Source organism: Fringilla coelebs (genome assembly GCF_963513975.1).
Source record: "Fringilla coelebs genome assembly, chromosome: 22".
Classification (NCBI taxonomy): domain Eukaryota; kingdom Metazoa; phylum Chordata; class Aves; order Passeriformes; family Fringillidae; genus Fringilla; species Fringilla coelebs.
Window position 1 is genome coordinate 6,499,356 of NC_140048.1, and position 19,274 is coordinate 6,518,629.

Below are 19,274 nucleotides of genomic sequence, written 5' to 3' on the forward strand. Positions count from 1 at the left end.
GCCCCAAGGCTCCAGACTCGCTCCCCCTATCAGTCTGGGTCCCTCACGTCCCTCAGGCAATTCTCTAAAGCTTCAAGATCTTCTCTGTGCTTTAGAGAAAAGATGGCAAATAATTCGTTGTCAAGTGAAAAGGAGAATGTCACTGTCATGCGAGCAAAGCAAGGACGCCAGAGCACATCGAGATGTCAGTGAACACGCGACTCGGGCCCCCAGGCAGCAGAGGCAGAGGGTTTCTTCCTATGCTAAATAATGCTCAAATACAGTTTCATAACTGCATTATTTGAATACTCTCCCAAGCAGTACCTGAGCCTTGAATCTGCAAAATGTGGATGCTGGCTGACTCTAGAGAGCAGGGCAGTTCTGCCATGCCCCTCCAGACAAGCCTAAGCACATGGAGCAATTGCCGCTGGCTTTTTCTACCATGGAAGTTCTGGGCTTCTCCCAACAGACTGTAAATAGAGAATCCTGTTGGAACCAAAGCCCAAGATAGCATTTTACATTTCCAATGTTTAACTTTTTCTTCTTTCTCGCACCGTGTCATTAAGTGTTTACAAGGATGATTAATGACTGCGGCTGCCAACTGTTAACGAACGGCATCTCTGTTCAGAGCCGCAATCCGGTGTCTGGCAAGCGCTGAGCAGAGACAAGGTTACTCCAACATCCTTGAGCCCCAGCACCCCGGGAAGCTCCCGCTTCCGAGACAGAAAGCAGCGGGATGCATCTCCTGCAGACAACATATCTTGCTGCCCAAAGTGACTAACAGTAATGAGGCACCACCTTCACCACCTCTGTCAGGGGACGCATGAGTTCAGCTGGGGCACCTGGAGGGTGGCTCTGTGCAGCCCTGCTTTGAGAACCCAGCCCCGCTCCCACGGAAGGGAGACGGGATCCAGGGCTCCCAAAATTCTCGCTCAAGGCGCACTGCCAGCATTCTGAGCCAGAAGCCTTTGCTCCATCCACTCACTGAAACCGAACTGGATCTGCATTTCACAAACCCTAAAATGGTTCACAGCGAACAACAACTAAACCCTTAGAGTGAAAAACTCCCTCACAAGCACAAAGCACTGCAGAAGTTTCTCACAACTAACTCATTTGTCTTAATGTGAGAAATAATATGAAAGCCCCGTCTCTATCCTCTCCCAGAGCTGGAGAAATAAGCACAATGCACCTTTACAGGCATTTCAAAAATGTAAATCTGTAATTAAATTGCTAGGCTTAACTTAAGATTTTCTATCTCTGGTAAAAAAAATTGAATTAGACGGAACACTTCCTTCAGTAGGAAATATAAAACCGCTATAAACTTGATTTAAGACAAGATGACATCTTGGTATGGAAATGTATTTCCATCAAACATTTCAGTTGCAAATGCACGATCCTATGGAAAGCAAGCACCTCAATAACATGTTTGAACCATTTTTAAGCGCTCCATTTCTCTCACTGCTCATCACGTGATTTTACGACATGTAAAGTCATCCGCAGCCCACCCAGCTCTCAGAGGACACAGTTTCTCCCTCCCAACTACCCAATTCTGAGTAACATCTAACCATCATTCTCAAGCTGCAGACGTAAGTGCTCAGAAAAAGCTATTTGCAGTGTTCCCATGGCGATGCTCTACCCTGGCTGCTCCCTGACCTCTGCACCAGCAGCACCAAGGACCCGATGGAGTCCAAGCCCCAGCGACTGCACATGCTCATCGCACTGCCCACCACCCCCACAGCTGGGAACACCTGTGTGCTGGGCTTCAGGGCCACAAGAGACAGGCAAGAGCCATGTTCACGCTTTCTTGAACCATCCCCACGCATAAGTCCGCAAAAGGGAATGTTTAGGAGTCAGGTCGCAGCTGGGTTAGGGGGTTTGACCCCCACCACCCCTGGGGATAAATCCAACACCAATGTCTGCTACACTCACACTCTGCAGCTCATGGAGAGACTCCACACCTGTGACTGCCCGACACACACCATTTGAGGGAGGACAGCATTGTCACACACATTCAGATCTGTAAGTTGTTTAGGCATTTCATTTATTTTCCACCCTTTACTAAACCTCTCTGTCCAGGAGATGCCTCACACACAGGACAGGGATTCTGAAATCAGTACAAAAATTCTCGAAATACCACTGCAAAAAATACAACTTTTTCTTCTCTCCTTTACAACTTCTGTCTTCACTAACACAGGCAGAACACCTGTGTACGGAGATGAAAAAATTTATTCCCTTAAGAATGCCTCGGGAATGTAGTCCAACATTATTATTCAATTATACCCTAAGAAAATTTCAAGTTTTATAACAGTGCACAGAATTAAACTTTCAGATTGGGGGTGGGGAAGGCAGTAAAATCTGGAAGCTCAGCTCCTTCCTCCCCCATAATTAACACAAATTTCCAAGATTTCATCTAAGCATAAGACTCTGGCTTTTTCTATTTTTTCCCCCCTCTGAGCTAATGGGGCCAAAAAATCTCAGGCCACAAGAAAAGCTCTTGTGCAACAGGGATACTGCACCACACCACACAGGCAGGCAGAGTCAGCACAAGCTACAACGCATGGACAGACCCAGCTCAACATCCCCATGGCATAACAGCCTCAGTGAGAGATTTGTGAAGAGGGGATACAAATGAGAGGAATCTGACATAAGAATAAGAATATCAGGGGCTGAGTCTGGTTTTAATGTCCCAGCTGATGACCTGCGTCTATCAGCAACCAATCCCTCCAGAATTACAGCACCAGACAATCCCACCAGAAATACACTGGTGAGCACCAGCAGAGCTGCTCCCCAAAACACTGACATGACCCTTAGGAGAACAGCCACACTCCCAAATTCTCCTCCTAACCAAATACACCACACCAAGCACCGGCATGTTCCTGCTTTTGCTAATGAATAACAGTTTCCAGCTGCATAATGAACTTTGCACATCCTGTACTCATAGGAAGCTCCACACATCTATCCTACCCAAAGCCACGTGTGCACAAAGTTCTGCACTGGGGACAGCAGCAACATTAAAGTGACTAAACCCCACCCCAAGCAGCTCTTTCCAGTAAGAGGGAAGAACATCATTCTGTCACAAACCTGTGCAGAGGTTGCTTGCCCCCAACTGTGTCTGTGCAAACATCATCTGTCAGAGCCACTGGAATTGCCACTGCTCCACGCCCTGTCCCCAGGAATACAAACACTATCACAGAATAAACAGCAACCCACATTTTCTATGATTTACACTTCAATTCAAATGACCCTAGACAAAAACATCTACACAAAAAAGCCAAGGTGAGCAACTGCCCCAAAGACCCAACTCATTCTTTCACACTACTGGCTATGTTAAAAATAAATACCTGACTGTAACTTCCAGACACCAAAAGGAAGAGGGGTAAGGACTCCAATTTTGAAAAATACACACAGTCACTGCTCTGTGATTGATTCTACGCTCGGCAAACACACACAGAGAAGTGAGCTGTGTTTGATCCTGCACTCAGCTGCCACTTGCAGGTGCTAAACTCACGAGCACAGGTTCTGTTAACAAGTTTAGATCTACAAACGAGGGATCAGAGAAACAGGACCAGTCAGCTCTCAACAAGCAGACACTAAATGGAGTTTTAGTCATTTCTCCAAGTAGATTTCCTCTATTATTAAGTGATTCCCATAAATATGGCAAAGCTACACTAAGACAGAGCTACTAAAAACTAAAACTACACACAGTGGGTATTGCCATGGGACATTCAGCATTGCTGCACAGCAGGAATAAAGCCTAGGGATTGTAGAGCTACCTGGGTTGTTCTTTAACTTCACCTTAGCCCAGAGAATTTAAAATACTTCTTTTTTATTTAAACTACCCCAACCATAATGCAGTAACTGGTGATCTGTGAACCAGCATACTCAGAGTAACTGGATCCCAGTAAAAAAAAAAACAGTTCTGTGTTTTCCTTTTTCTTAACAAGATTACTCAGACAGAGGAAAACTGGTTATTTCCCAAAATGCTGTGTGGCAGGAAAGAACACACACCACTTTTTTCTTCTGAACTCTTCATGCACAGGAAAGTAACACCTGATTCATCATGGTACAAACACACCTATCTAATTTTAAACCATTTCAAAACAGGCCATTAAGGTGATGTGAAATTTGACTCTGAGACAAGTCACACACACGAGCAATAGACTCCTAGAAGTCTAAAACAGAAGTCAACTTCCACATTTGCCTTCAAGTCTCACTTAAAGCTTACTTTCAGTATGTATTATGACTTATTATTTATGGAACAGGTTCCAGAGCCAGGAAATTCATATCCTGTAACTGGCATGGCATGCTCTCACAAAACAATCCATAAGCATTAAGTAAGCTGGTACATTTAAGAATAAGTAAGAGATTTAACTACCTCGTTAGTGTTCCAGCGGTGCCTCTCTTTCGGTAAACTTGAACATTTTGGTAGACATTCAAGCAGCTTCTTCGGTAAAAAGATTTTTACATGACTGCCATTGCTGTTCCCATGATCATCTAGAAAAAAGAGGAGACACATGATGTACACACAGGAGAATGGGTGGACGCAATCAGGAGACTCAAGCAAGGACAAGACTTGGAGATCCCCCAGTTCCCTTGTCCAAAAAGAGCAATTTGCCATGCCAATAAGACAAATAACAGCTTTCTGTTGAAACTGCAACTTTATTTCAGAAACATAAACACAGTTTAATTCTTTCCAGTTGCAAAGTTTTAGAAGAACTTCAATGGATTTGGACACAAGGAGCCTGTATGTGCTTACCTGTGCCTATTTTAGCTCATTATTTCCCTCAGTGGCAAATTTTACAAGCAACAGCAACAAAACACTGTAGAAGCTGTGACCACAGCGGCACGACCTGCCAGGGAAGTCATAAATGAAGTTCACACTTGACAGGATTTGCAAGTAAATAAGCACAGAGCCCCAGCACCAGCTATAATTTTGTCAAGCTGCAGCAGAACTGCAACTCAAGGTCTATTAGTTCATTTAAAACTAAAACACACCATACCTGACCAAACCCAGGTTACTTCTATTTCCATTCACAACTCAGAAAGTAAATAGAGTTCTTCAACATGAGAGTGAGGAAGAGGGATGGAATTTTCCTATCTCACCATGCCCAAGGGTCTCAAAAGCAGAAATACTAAATAATATAAAATTATTCTTTTTTATTACTAAATATGTAGAAGGTACATCAATTCCTCTTAAAAAGACCCAAGTCCCAGAAAGCCCTGCAATCCCACACCAGCAGCACCCTGAAGGTGTCTGTCACCCTTTAAAACCATCAAACAAATCAAAGCATCCATGAAATGCACATGTTTATCAAGGAGTCTCCACAGGAAAAGGAACTGGACCAGCAGCATAAGAGAGACCAGCCACAATGCAGAACTTTATCAGTTCTCCCTCCAAACACACCATACCTCTGTCATCTTCCACCAGCCTCATGCATCCCATGACAGATCCTGGACAGTGCTACACAAGCACTACAGTTACTCACTGGTATTTTACCCTACAAAATTAATTTATAGTAATTTCCCACTTGAAAATGTACAGAAAAAGGACATTAACTTCATTTTACACATCTAATCATTTTATGTTATAAAACACATGCCAGCACTATGATAAAACTCCTCTGCAATTCTGTGCAACACAGACATTCCCTGTGACCTGCAGTGAACCCGACAGAGCCTGGCCCACGATCATTCTTAGAAATTACTTAGGAATTGCAGAGACTTCACACCAGCAGCCAGACATCCCTGGTATTCTTAAAGCTTGATTAGACTCTTGGATGTGTCAAGTTCAACAATATACATGCTGTTAAATCAACTGCTCGTGCAAGCCCAGCAGATGAGTTTACAAGATAAGCAGCGATGTGTATGATAAACGTGAGCTGCTCTGTAATTTATGAGTCCTGCACGCTCCTTGAGTTACTGGGAACTTTACTGTGAGCCTGTGTTGGACTAAATCAACAGGGCTGCCACTTCCCAACTTCTTCCTGGGCAAGGAGCAGCCAGGCAGGATTGATTTCTGCTGGACTGCTAAAGAAATCAGGGAGAGGGTGCTCTCCATTTTGCCATTCCAGGATTTTTATTGGATATTGAGTATTTTTGACCATGAATCTGATGCCTTAAGTTTTACTTTTCATATTATCCAGATTCTGTACTGCATTAGTATATAACTCTGAACTCCATAGTAAGTGTTAGCAAGTTCTCCTCACAGTTCAGTCACACAAAACAATCCTTTTCCACCCCCAGAACCAAGGACACTGTTGCAGCTTCAGGCTCAAAATGTGTAAACAACAGTGAATTGAGGAGAGCAGTCTGGGAGGATGGAACTGCATAACCTGAAGCTGTAATCACACAATTAATCCCAATATGGAAATGGACCAAAAGTTATAAAAGTGTGAAAACTCGTGACCTGGGATCCACCTTGGGTGTACCCTCAGTCAGGCTCTGGTACTGCCCAAGGTGTATCCTTTAATGCCTTTTAATAAATCTACTTTATTCCTTTAACACTGTCTAGCCTCTGTTCTAGGTAGCCTCAAAAGGTATCAACTCCACATGCGTTTTTGGGCACATCCTTTCCCTTCCCCAGCCAATGCTCTGCACTTATGACTGTCACCACTATTTCCCTGCACTTGGGCCACTCAAAGCCTCACAGACACCCAATTTATGGTACCTGGGGTTATCCACAAAAACACAACTTGCCTGTGGCAAAGATCAGAGCCAGGCAAGGCCTGCCATGCCAGCAGCTCCCAGCCATTTCCAGATCTACCTCCCAATACAGCCAATACTCACTTCCCACACCCTGCATTCATTTTACACCATTTCCATTTCTCATTCAAAACACTGCATTGCTCTACATTCAATTCATTAAGGCGCAAAGTATTTTACAGCACACATTATTGCTTTTATCAGCCAAACTACATCCCAGTTACATCTCATCAGCTTATTTTCCATGGGCACATTTTAATTGACATTAATTGTATTACTTCCCCTTACCTCCGTATCAGTCAAGCCCTCTATCACTCATTCCATTATTTTGCAGGGCTGGCAGACCTCTAATTATTCAGCTCGTTTTATTAACTTTCTTCCATTGTCATCAATTATCAGTATTATTAATCCAGAAAGTGCCTATGGATAATAGAGCCCTTTAAAATGTTTTGGTAGAAGTTGTCAGAACTTGCTGACGCTAAACCTTCCAACTCCTGTTGTTAGCATCTCCCACCTTCTGTTATTACAGCAATGGAAGGTCATTCTCACCATCCTGTAACACGACTACATCTCACGGATGCCTCCCTTTTCTGCATTTAGCAATGGCATTTCCTCACTCCAGAAAAATCCCCTATGTGAAAAACAACTGCCTCCTGCCTCGATCCAACCAGCTTTTCATTATGGACTCCTCAAGCTGTGGTCAGAACACACAACCATTACATAGTATGGGATGCAAATCCTAAATCCAGTGACCTCTAAACCAGGTCTGACATTGGAAAAGGATGAAATCAGCCAACCAGCTGTGAAGAACCCAAAGCCCCAAATGAGGTACACACATTTGCCTTCAAATATGCTTCTCAGCCCTCTGGAATCACACAAAATACTCCTACAGTGAGGAATGTCCAGGGAAGCTGGGAACAGGAGAGAAGAGGATTACTCACCCGGTAGCACTGAGGGTACTGGTGGAACAAGAGTTCCCATTCTTCCAAATGAACCACCACTTTCCTGGTCCTGTTCCCCACAAATAACATCCTGACATTTTTAGGGAGGTGGAGCAATGCCCCCCACCCAATGCTACCTCTTGCTTGAATCAAACCTGCCATTGCTAGTGCAGCTGACAAACCCATCCACCACCATGGGGGCTCCTGTGAAGGCAGAAGAACATGGGTCCATGTTGCCCTGCAGCCCTGCTCATCCAGCAGCACAGGCAGACTCCTCCATTTATCACCAACTAGAATTTCCTCGGTAGCTAAAAACAGGAGCTGCAACATCCCAGCACTGATTTGGTTTTACTCTGCAAATCCAGATTTTTACTTGAACTTTCTCCTCATTTATTTTTGCCATGGTGCGACTAACAACACCAAGATCTGCAAATCCATCCAGTGTCAATAAAAAATGTCTGTGCAAGCAGAGCCACACTGGCATGGAGAGGATTTGCCAGTAAAGCTCTATCAACATGGGGGTTTTTAGTGCAGAGCTGGCCACAGCTCAAAAATGTTTCCCAAAGCAGGCACAGCCACAACTGAGAACTCAAGTAAGGAAGCTACAGGCTAAAATATAGCAGCCTACAATGTGTCCTGTTATAATTCAGGATGAAAATGCAAAATTTAAGTTCCATTAGCAATCTTCAAGATTACTTATTAGCAAACCAGAAACTCGTGTAGAATTAAGAAAGTGTAAGTATTATAAAGTTCATGGAAAGTTCCACATTAATTATACCACATAAACCCTTCGTCATTTTATGGGTTTCTTCATGCTCCTTGCACTTTATCCTCCCAAGGGATGCACCACGGGCCATAAAACTTTGAAGTGCACAACAGCAAATCACAGAGAGTCTGTGCTCTACCCCCACTCTCCAAACAACCCCTTACCCCCTTTTCTTTTTCTTTAACTGGTTCTTAAATCTTTGGTGATCCTGGAGGTGAATTTAGACCTGCAGCCCCATTAACTACCACAGTTTGCCTATTTAACATGTAATTGGAAAATAAAGAAATGGCCAAAAGGATGTTCATCAGCTGGTGATCTGCAGACAGGTCTATTCTGGAAATAAATAACACAAGTAAGCCATAAACTCACAAACACAAGTTTTATAAACCCATTATTATGAAATAATAACTTAGGGCTGGTCATCTCCTTAACCACCTCAAGAGAGGGAAGAGGGGTTTAAACATTACAAATGGGAACTTTAGTACAAAACAAACTACCACAAACCCAGTATCACGCTTATTTGGGAAAGGGGCAGCCATCCAGCTGATCCCACCACCACTGACCAACCACTGAGGTGGCAGAGTTTCAGCCCTACAGTGCACAAGTGGCACCACAAAAACAGTGCACAGAGGCCACCACAGTCACCCAGTCACTTGGTGACCTCCAGACACAGACAAATCCAACAAACTCCAACTGGAAGAAATAAATGCAAGGAATGACTCCAGATCCAAACAACTGCAGTACTGCCATGCTATTTCTCACAGTTAAACTTCAATCCTGGCATCTTCCATCCATAAACAAGCAGCAACAGAAGCAAACCCAACAGCTCTTGGTCTGTTTGCTAGAAATATTTGTATCATTGCAGTAGTAAATCTCTTGGCAACAAAAGCAGATTTTTAAACATCAATCAAGGGTGGCTAAGAGAAGATAACCAGGTCCAGCTCTGCAGTGCTGCTGTCTCAGCAGGGTTCTGCTGGATGCCAGCACTTGGTCACACACTGGCTGAGCAAATGCACTCCCAGGCCACCAGCACGGGATGCAGCCCAGGGCTGAGGGAAGGACCAAGGAAAGACTAAGCAGTGCAGCCAAAGGTAAGAAACGTAAAAAAGAAGCAAAAAGGCCAACACAAACCAGCATGTGTATGGCCATGACTGCTTGTCTGCATGGAAAAAGTGAGGAAGGAAAAAACCCAGAAAGGATGAGGAGGGAATCACAGGAATGGTGGCACTATGAAGGATGAACAACAAAACAATTTTCCTCTAGAAGTTACTGAATCTAGACTTAGTACCTTGGATTATTTGTGATAAATACTTTGTTGCTATGACAAACTCTACAAACAATTCTAAAACCATAAGAAACACAAATATAGCTAAAGCTGCTGTTGTGCATCAGTGGCCCAGTTCTCCCCACCACTAACGTGCTACACTCAAGTCCCTCTGTCCTTTTCACATAGCATAAAGTTTCTTGACATTTTATAAATAAATTCAGTTAGGTAAAACTCAAATGGCGTGTTTTGGAGAAGGGCTGAGAGCCAAATTTTCCCTAATGAAGGCCCACACAATGGCTGAGGGCTGGCTGACACAACCACCCCCAATCACAATCATTTCTTGTGCCATACCCTTAGTGCCCTGCACAACATTTCCGAGTCTACTTTCCCCCAACAGCAAAACAAGCTCCTCTTTCCCTCTCCCACCTAGTCAGGTTCCAAGCACTTGCTAATGGAGCAAGAGGAGAATTCCTTTACAGTCAGACGGTGCATACAAGGACCTACTCTAAAAGCAAACTTTGGGAGTGTTCAAACAGTGCAGTTGTTTCAGCCTCTCCTTGCAGCTCCTCATGTTCATGCCTGATTTTCACCACTTTGCTGCTAAATCTGACAAGTGCACCAGAATGATGAAACCACTGCTCACCATCACCAACAACTCTGGTTGAGACATGTCATCAATTCCTTCACCCTTTGGTTTTCACTAAAATTACATCATCAAATTCAATGGCAATGAAGCCAAGGAGTGGTGGATATTACTGGCCAGGTCTAGCAAAAAATCAACCATTTTTATATTCAGTCTCCAATACAACAGATGTTCTCAACACCACAACACATTTCCCAGAAGTCCTCACATATTGGCTAAGGCCAGGGCAGTCACTTACTCTGACCCTATGTGCTGGCAGCCACCAGCGATAGACATTCTCACTTTTCTTTTCATACCACAAAGAGTTTGAGTTTGGAAGCCCAGCCCCCTGAACCAAAGCACACGATGTGAACAGAAGAACAGCAAGCACTCCAAGTCCAGCGAGGACAGTCTGCTGTCATTCACCCAGTGCCATGACTGCTCCTCAGCACAGAGAGGCCCTTCAGCATTGCCCTGGCAATGGGGCAAGTGCTGTACCCCAAAGGCACCAGCACCCGCACGCAAACTTGCCTTTCCAAACCCACGGGGTTTAACACAGCACTAACACAACACAGGGCTGCCAGGAGCCAAGGAAGGTGAAAACAGGACACAAAGTGAGGGGAGAAAACTACAAAGCGAAAACTCAGCAAGGTGTGGAAGTGGAAGCCAGGGAACACCGAAGCTGCAGGAAGCTGCTGGAAGCACTGCATTTCAATTAACCAGCCCGGTATTCCACAAGCACTCCACCCAGCCTTGTTTCACTCCCTGGCAATGTTTGGGTTTGTTGGTTGGGGTTTTTTTCCTTTCAGACACATGTGGCTTACTGAAGCAGACAGAGGGACACTGAAAAAGAAAGGTCACATTGCAGCTCCCTCTTTCTGAAGGCCGTCTGGACCAGACGGAGGGAGGATAGCTACTGCCCCTTCCTCCAAAAACATCTACCAATATAGGGAGGTCTTTATAAGCGCCATTTAAGACCACTAGTAATGTAAGGTCAGCACTGACCTTAAATTTAAATTTAAAGGTATCCATTTTAACCGTACTTCTACATCATCGTTTCACTACATCACCCACTGATACAGAAAATGAAATCTGAGTTAATACACCTCCAGAAAGGTTTCCTACATACGTAGCTTTAAAACTGACAAAAATAAACCAAAAAACCTTTAAGCCAAAGTAATTGTGAAAATCATTAACAAGAGTTAACCAGAGTTTTAAACAAGCCCTAAGCCTTACATCGGGAATAACACAATTGTAGTACCAAAAGTACGCAAAAAACCAACCTCACAAATATTTAGTTCCTCCTGTTTGGAAAAAGGGAATGAAGCCCTGAACCTGTCCTGCTGGCTGACAGCCCATTAAGAGGGTCTAGAAACTTCACCAGGAGACAGCTTGCTTTCAATTCTGACAACAGAAATTTTGGTAAAATCCCAATGCGGAGATTCAGCAAAAATTCTGGGGCAAGGAGTGGACTGAGGCGAGCGTCAAATGCTGCCTCCTCCCCGCGACAGTCTGATCCTGCAGCACACAACCCCAGCACACCCTAAGTTCAGGTTTGTTTAAGTAACCTTAGGTAACACTTCTGCAAAGGAAGTAAATATTTTGCTGTTTAACAACCAAATCCAGAATGTTTTGTTTTCAAAAGGCTGTTGTTCCCCAAATAGTCTCTCCAAAGCCACTAACATCTGAGGCTCCGCTTGCCCTCTTCAGTCAGCCCACACCAGTACCCTCAGCTCAGGAGCTGCTGGGAGAAACACCATCTCCTCCTGCCATCCCACCTATGACCTGCCTCAACTAACAGAAAATTCAAAAACTTCACTGAACCAAACTCAGCGCACAACAAAATCCCAGGCGTCTGTGCCAGCCACACACAAAACACATGGGAACTACTCTCTGCAAAGCTCTCTGTTAGAGGTACCTGGCTGTGAGAACACAAAATTAAAAAGGCTGCCTGTGTACATTCTTCCCCTTTTGAACTTTAAATAAGAAAAAGGAAGCTTTTAAAAGGACACCCCCCCTTAGCACCCCCTGATCAAGTTCAGAGCTATCACAGCTGCCAAGATGGCACCGCCAAGGGTCAGTCTTCCCGGCTCAGCTCAGATGCACAGAACACAGCAGGAACTACAAAATCCACAAACACTCTGCTGCAGGATGGCAAGAGCCGCTCGGTCACTCTACCAGCCTCATCCTGCCCGAGGAAACCAGAAAAGAGGAAACTCACCCGAGTTCTCCAAGCCGTGGAACTCTCTCCTGCAGCCAAGGGACAGCGGCGCCAGCCTCATTCCAAACCTCAACTCCCGCCGGGGATCTCCCGCTGCTCCCGGAGCACAAGAAGCCCCGACGGCAGCTCGGCAGGGAGCTCCAAAGCCAGGCAGGTCTGCAGAGCCGTGTGCTGCTGCTCAAAGGCTCGTCGCTGCTGCACCGCGCTGGGGGGATGGAGCAGGCGGCTCCCCAATGAAAGCAGCGCCGGCCCGCGAGCTGCCATTTACATCCGCTTTTAACTCATTGAAGTAACTAAATTCTAAAGCAACTTGTGTTCTCTCTTCCAGCACCTGCACTACTGGTGAAACACTGCTTGAATCATGCCTTAAAAGCATTCCCATTTAAGTTTCTGACAGGTGGAGTTTAGGTTTAAGGAATGAATGGTTTATATGTCGTCTCCTTGAAAATCCACCGCAAAAGTAGGTCAGCGGGGGAGCAGCTCTGTGACTTCGTACGAGAACACCCCGGGCGCCGGTGCCGAGCCGGGGTTGCTCCGCTCCCACCTCCGCGATGCTCTGCACGGGCACAGAGCAGAGACAGCGCCGGCCCAGCCAGCAGAGACACCGGCCGGGCACAGCGGGCGTCTAGCTGGCAGCTCCTGCACTGCCCTACTCCAAAGAGCAAACACAGCTGCCCAGCAAAGACACGCTTCATCCGCCGCCCCCCGAAACCATTTATCAAGACCAAACATGACAAAAGTTGCAGTAAATAACAAACGGAAAGGACAAGTTACCTTCCCAGCCAGGGAGCATTGACCTGCCTTGTCCGTAGAGCCGCAGCCTCACAGGGCTGAGCACAATGAAACCTGTGCTTTACACAGGAAAAATCCATCGTACCTTGGCACAGAAAGCCCGAAAAGTGAATCGAACCCGACTGTGCTTTAGTGACAATACTGTCACCCCCAAGAGAACGAAAACGTCACAATCTGAGCCAGGAAGTCCAGGTGAACGCTTGCTCTTTTCTCGCTCACACCCCTGTTAGCCAGGTGGCATTTCACTACTTGAGCGCAGTTAATCATGTACTTCAACGCAAGTGAGAAAAGAATGAAGCCCGACGTTTCCCAGACCAAAGTAAAGATCAAATTAATGGATTTGGGAGCATCAAAGAGATCAGTAAAAGATGAAGCCAACAATACTAAAATCACCTCTTACTACTTAAATTTTAGATTTCTGCAGAGCCTTTGAATTTCACGGCGCAATCAAAACTCAAATATATGCCCAGGAGGCTCTATAGTCACCAAGAAACAACCCAAAAAATATATTCCCAAAGCAATCTGAGAAAAAAAATCCAGACAAAAGGTGGGATAAGAACCCTTGAATTCTATGAAGGGGTTTCCCAGCAAAGAATGCAAATGGGTTCCAGACGAGGATGTACATGTGCTGTGGCGAATAAAGAATAAATAAATTCTTATTACTTACTACTAATCACTGTTCCTTGAGGTGCCCAACTACAACCAGGCCAATCCCTGGGGTGTTGGTATGTTCAAATGGATTTAGGCAGGGGATGTGAACTGCCCTCCGCTCTCTCCTCCCGCCCTGTAAAATGGAGGCGCCGACACCGGTACCGGCCGCGACCACCCGGCCGGCGGGGTCCTGGGTAGCACTGCTGCCCGAGCCAGCCGGGACAAACTTACCCCAAATAACGCCAAATATCCAACCCGCCTCCCGCCGAACCGGGGCCACGGCCCCGCTCCCGCCGGGCCGGGGGCAGGAGCGCCAGCAGAGCGGCGCTTCCCCCTTGCGGACGCGCCGGCCCCGCTCGCGCCGCGCCGGCAACTTTCGGCCTCAGTCGGGCGCACCGGGGCTCCCGGCGGGGCCGGGCCCGCGCCGCGTTCACCTTCGCGCCCGCCGCTCCGCCCGCCCCCGGCGCAGAGGCCCCGGTCTGGCGGGGCCGTGGCCAAGGCCACCCAGCTTCCGACGAGCGCGCGCCCGCGAGGCACGTGCGCCGCCGCCGCGGGGGGGGCGGCGGGGGCGGCCCGGCCCGGCCGTGGCGAGCGGCGGCCCCGCGCCGGCCGCGCCGCCGGGGCCTCCATGTTGGCGGCGGGCGGGCACGTGCCGCCGGGCGGCGGGAGGCGGGACCGGGCCCGGCCCGGCCCGGCTCGGCCGCCGCGGCCCCCGCGCCACGCGGCCTTCCTGCCGCACATGGCCCGCCCGCCGGCCCGGCCCGGCCCGGCCCCGCGGGGGCGCCGCCGCCGCAAACTTCGCGCCGCGCGGCCCGGCCTGTGCGGCCGCCACCGCCCCGCGGCGGGGCCGTGGCGGGGGGCGGGGGCGGCCCAGCGGGCAGGCCCGGCGCGGGGCCCGGCGCGGGGCGGGGGCGGCCCGGCCGCGTTCTCACCTTCCGGCTTGTTTTCGGCGGCCATTTCCCCTCCGCGCGCCACATCCTCCTCCGCCTCCTCGCGACCGGGACCAGGCGCGCGCCGCCTCCTCCCGCGCCGCCGCCGGCCCGGCCGCCCCGCGCGCACCGCGCACGCCCCGCGCCTCCCATTGGTCAACCGGCCGCACTGACATCCCCGGTGGCCAATCGTGGGAGGCCAGGGGCGGGTCCCCGGAGGGGATGGGCGCGATGGACACCGCGCTCCGCCAATGGCAGTGCGGCAGCGCTTCAGTGGCACGCGCCTCAGCCATTCACGGGCGGCGCTGGGCGGGCGAGCGGGGGCGGGACGAAACGCGTGATCGATGGCCGCAGCAGCCACTGGAGGGCCGAGGACACGCAACTGACGGCCACAAGGACCAATAGCCCCGCAAGGGAGGCGGGACTAGACTGCTGACGCACGGTGCCGCGCGCGCCGTCGGCCAACGAGCGGTGCCGTCTGCCAGACTGACGGCGCGCCGCACCAATGGGGCCCGCGGCCCAGCCGGCCGGCCACGGCCCTGGCCCCGCCCATTGGCTGCGCGCGGCCCAGGCGGGCACCGCCCCCCCCCGCGCCCGGTGACCCCAAACAAAGGCGGCGATTGGCGCGGCCGCCAGTCCCCGCCCGGCGGAGCCGCCCCGCCCCGTGCACCGGAGCCGAGGCTACACCGAGAGAGCCAAATTACCCCCGCCGAGACGCCCCGGGGCCGTTTTGCGAGAGGCGCCACCTGCGACCCGCGTTTGTCACCGCCCTCAGTAAGGCCGGTGCCGAACCGGCGTGTCCCGGTCAGAGGGTCTGCCCCGCTGGGCTGGTCCCAGCGCTGCCGGGAGGGACGGACGTGCCGAACCCCTAGAGCGGAGAGAACCCTCCGGGGGTGCAGCAGCTCCCGGCTCTGCCCCGTTTCTAAGTGGCGGACGAAGCCCGGGAGCTGTTTCCCTGCTCTGGCCGGCGGCCCGAAGCTGCAAAGGTTATCTCCCCGTTTTGCAGTAGTGCTGAATATTCGGGGTGCTGTAGGCCCTCTTCCACAACCGCAGCGTTCCGGGGTGCAAAGCACGAAGCTCGGGTGAAACAGGCGTTCTTGGCACTGTGCAGGGAGATGAGGATTTGTGCTTTGCAGAGAAAACCAAGTTACAGTGGCCAACGAGATGTTAAGGGTTTGAGAGAGTCCTGCCCATCCCTCGGGCACAGTGTGTGAGAGTGTCACAGATCCCACTCAGCATGGGATGCACGAAGTCAGGGGGGTTGTGAAGGGGTTGTGAACATCAAGGAAATCGCTCTGTCCTTCTGAAAACTGACGTGCCCCAAGGAGTGGCATGTTCTGGCCTGGCTGAGTCTGCCCCATCGCCGTGAAAGCTTCATGAGCACGGGCACTTCAGCCTTCTTGAGCAGAGCCCTGCAGAACTGGACCACAGCTAATGCCTGCACAATGCAAACCAAGACCGCAACGGTTGTTTCCTTTGATGTGTGTGACTAAACACACAAAAAGGATATTTTCCCTTAGATCCTCCTGGGAGCAGAACTTCTTTAGAAAGACCTGTTGGTGCTTTGGCTTTGCTAAGGACCGAAGCTGTTTCCAAGCCCAGACGAAAGGAGGATGGTGTGATGGGCCTCTTCTAAGACAGAAGAAAGGAAAATTCCTTTTTCCTATTTTCAGCAGCTGCTAATCTCGTGGAGCGTGAAAGGCACATTGATGAAGAGGCTCCAGAATGACAGGCTCACTCCCGACGGTCAGAAAGCTCATCTGGTACAATGTCCTACAAATACCCACAAATACTAATGCAGCTAAGACAGTTGTTTCCTCCAGCACGTCAAAATATGCTGGAAATGTCAACTTTTCTGGTTGCCACACTGGCAAAGAACTACCATTTTCTTGATGAATTCTAGGGAATTTCTGTCTCTCCTTGGTTATTCTTCCAAGGTAATCCATATGCATAGCAGAGACATGATGTAGCCATGCAGTTGTTGTACTTCATAGTTTGCTTTGTAGCAAAAGATAGTATCAGACTAACAGAGGCTGAGGGTGCTGAGGGACAGGAAGCAACTTCCTGATGCAAGTCAGGGACCTTTGGTTGATGCCTCACAGAGGTGTGGGGGGCCAGTCCATGCTGAATTCCTCCCCAGTGCTCCCCTCAGAGTGGCAGGTGCTGGAGCCCCTATGGACAGACCTGCCTTGCCACCTCTTCTTCAAAAAGAAATGTGCACCTGCCCTGAGCCAGCTCACCTCCAGCCCCTGTAACATCAGGCCAGCATTCCTAGACAGCTTGAGTTTCCATGTGGGTATCCAGGCAAGACCAAGTAATGACAAGAGATGAGAGAAATGATAGGACCAACATTGACACAGCTCCTCACTGGTACCAAACACAGGGATGCTGGAGAGCTGTTTGGTTTGTTTTCCCAGCCTCATGCAAGTGGCAGGAACTCAGGCAAACAAACAGCCTTCCTGTTCTTGCCAGGGAAACTGGCACAACCATTCATTCGTCACTGCCCTCGCTGCAGTACTCACTGACACCCTTTGGACAGGTAACCATGGGGACTCTACATGGGTCACATCACCCTGACATCACCCACAAACTAAATGAAATGCCAAGTCAGCTGTATGTGCACACACGAGTGTACATCTGTCTCTTCCCTCCAAGGCTTGAGCAGTTCCTTCTGTGCTTGTATGGTTCATTAAAGCAACAAGCTCCATGCTCTGAGGGACAAGGTTGTTCAGGACTCTGCCTGCCTTCTCCTGCCCTGCACAGCCTGGCAGTGCTGCTGCAGTAGTTAGGAACAGCTCCACTGCCAGGACTAACACAGCAACCCTGACTCCACAGCAGTGTGTACCCTGCTCTATCATGTGTCTGGGAGCACTGCCTGGCTTTCCAGATCCCTCCTGATCTGTAAAGATAATGAGAATTTGTGTGCATGAGGATGAATAAAGCATTTTTAAGGGGTTACTGAAGCAGTGTATGAACTCTGCTCCATCTAGATAATGAACTCATTCTCCTCCTCAACATAAGGTTTTCTACCAGGAGACACAAACCCCTAGTGAAGTGAATCTCCCACACCTGAAATTATCTAATGTTAGGTGTGATTTCTGTACACACAGGTTACTACAGCAATACATAGGTCATGTGTACACACAGGTTACTACAGCACTGTGACCTGTGTAATACCAGAGATACTAAATGGAGAGTTTTTTCATCCAGCATGCCAGCAAAGCCCCAAATATTTTCATTTAATTCCTGTGCCGTAAAAACGATAAGAAAGAAACCATTTGAATTGAAGTGCTGCTGGTATCTTTGAAGTTCCCCAGCTCCCACTGTTTAAAATTCAGACCAATTGTTATTAAGGCACAGAGGTACTGAACTGCACAAGACTCCGTGCATGGATGGTATGGGATAAACTTCCTTGCTGTTACCCTTCCAGGGGCACAAGCACAAAACAACATCCAGCTGATAAGGAGCAAGAGAGGAGATGTGGCAGGAGTTTGTGCAGTCTGAATCATGAATAATTTTTATCAGCACACTGATAAAAGCCAATGCTATGCTGGTGATTGGTGTCTGGGTTGGTTTCATTAAAAGGGAGGTAAAATACCAAGTTCTTTTAAAATTCTTAATTGTCAATCCATGGCAGATGTGGGTTTGGCTTGGTTAATTAGGTTAATGTGATGATTTGGCATACTGAGCTATATGCAGAAGTAAAACTGTTAAGGATATATTCAAATATCCTGTTATGGATATTCAGCAAATTACACATCGCCGTTGCTATGGCAAGCAGCACAAAGGAAAACAGTTCAGACAGGTTTAATAGCCATAATGACAATGTTGGAACCCCATTTCTTGTGAATTGTTTGCACAAAGTTACTTCATTATTTAAAAGCAAGGAATGCCAAGTGTTTTCACAAAAATACTCTCAAGTGTGAGAAGAGATGATTAGAAATACCTCACATGATAGATATGAAATGGTTTTGCCCTTTACTGTCTCCACATACACCATCTAAAGGTGTTTTTTCTAGAAATAAACCCAAGACTTAACCAAGACAATGTGTGTGGACAAACCCACTCTTACAACATGTCACTGCATTTGTGATGTACAATTGCCAATTCCTAGGTTTAGCATATACAGGTAAATATTCCAAAACATGCACTTCTTCCAAGAGGTTTTCTAAAGAAGTATACTCCACCTAATGCTCTGCCATCCAAGTAACTTGTCCAATTTTATGTGGGGAAGTTGAAGAGAATATACATTACCAGGAACTAAGGATACTGGACTCAGAATGAACAAAAGCACATACTTCCTTAGCAGGAGGTTGAGCTCAGTCATCTTCTACACTATGGGCTTTGGATCCGTCATTCTTGCCATTCCTTCTGCAGTTCTGAGTCTATTTGTTTCTCTCAGAA

General features: G+C 48.3%; 1 protein-coding gene across 1 annotated transcript in view; it reads right to left on the minus strand.

Moving 5' to 3' along the window:
- Positions 1 to 15,009, minus strand: part of CAMTA1 (calmodulin binding transcription activator 1) — a 225,276-nt gene extending 210,267 nt beyond the window's left edge. Inside the window, exons 1-2 of the mRNA XM_084220356.1 lie at positions 14,874 to 15,009; positions 4,355 to 4,473 (exon numbers count right to left, since the gene is read on the minus strand). Coding sequence (XP_084076482.1) covers positions 4,355 to 4,473; positions 14,874 to 14,898 — 144 coding nt within the window. The 5' untranslated portion in view covers positions 14,899 to 15,009. The remainder of the gene's footprint in view (positions 1 to 4,354; positions 4,474 to 14,873) is intronic.
- Between the last annotated feature and the right edge of the window lie 4,265 nt (positions 15,010 to 19,274).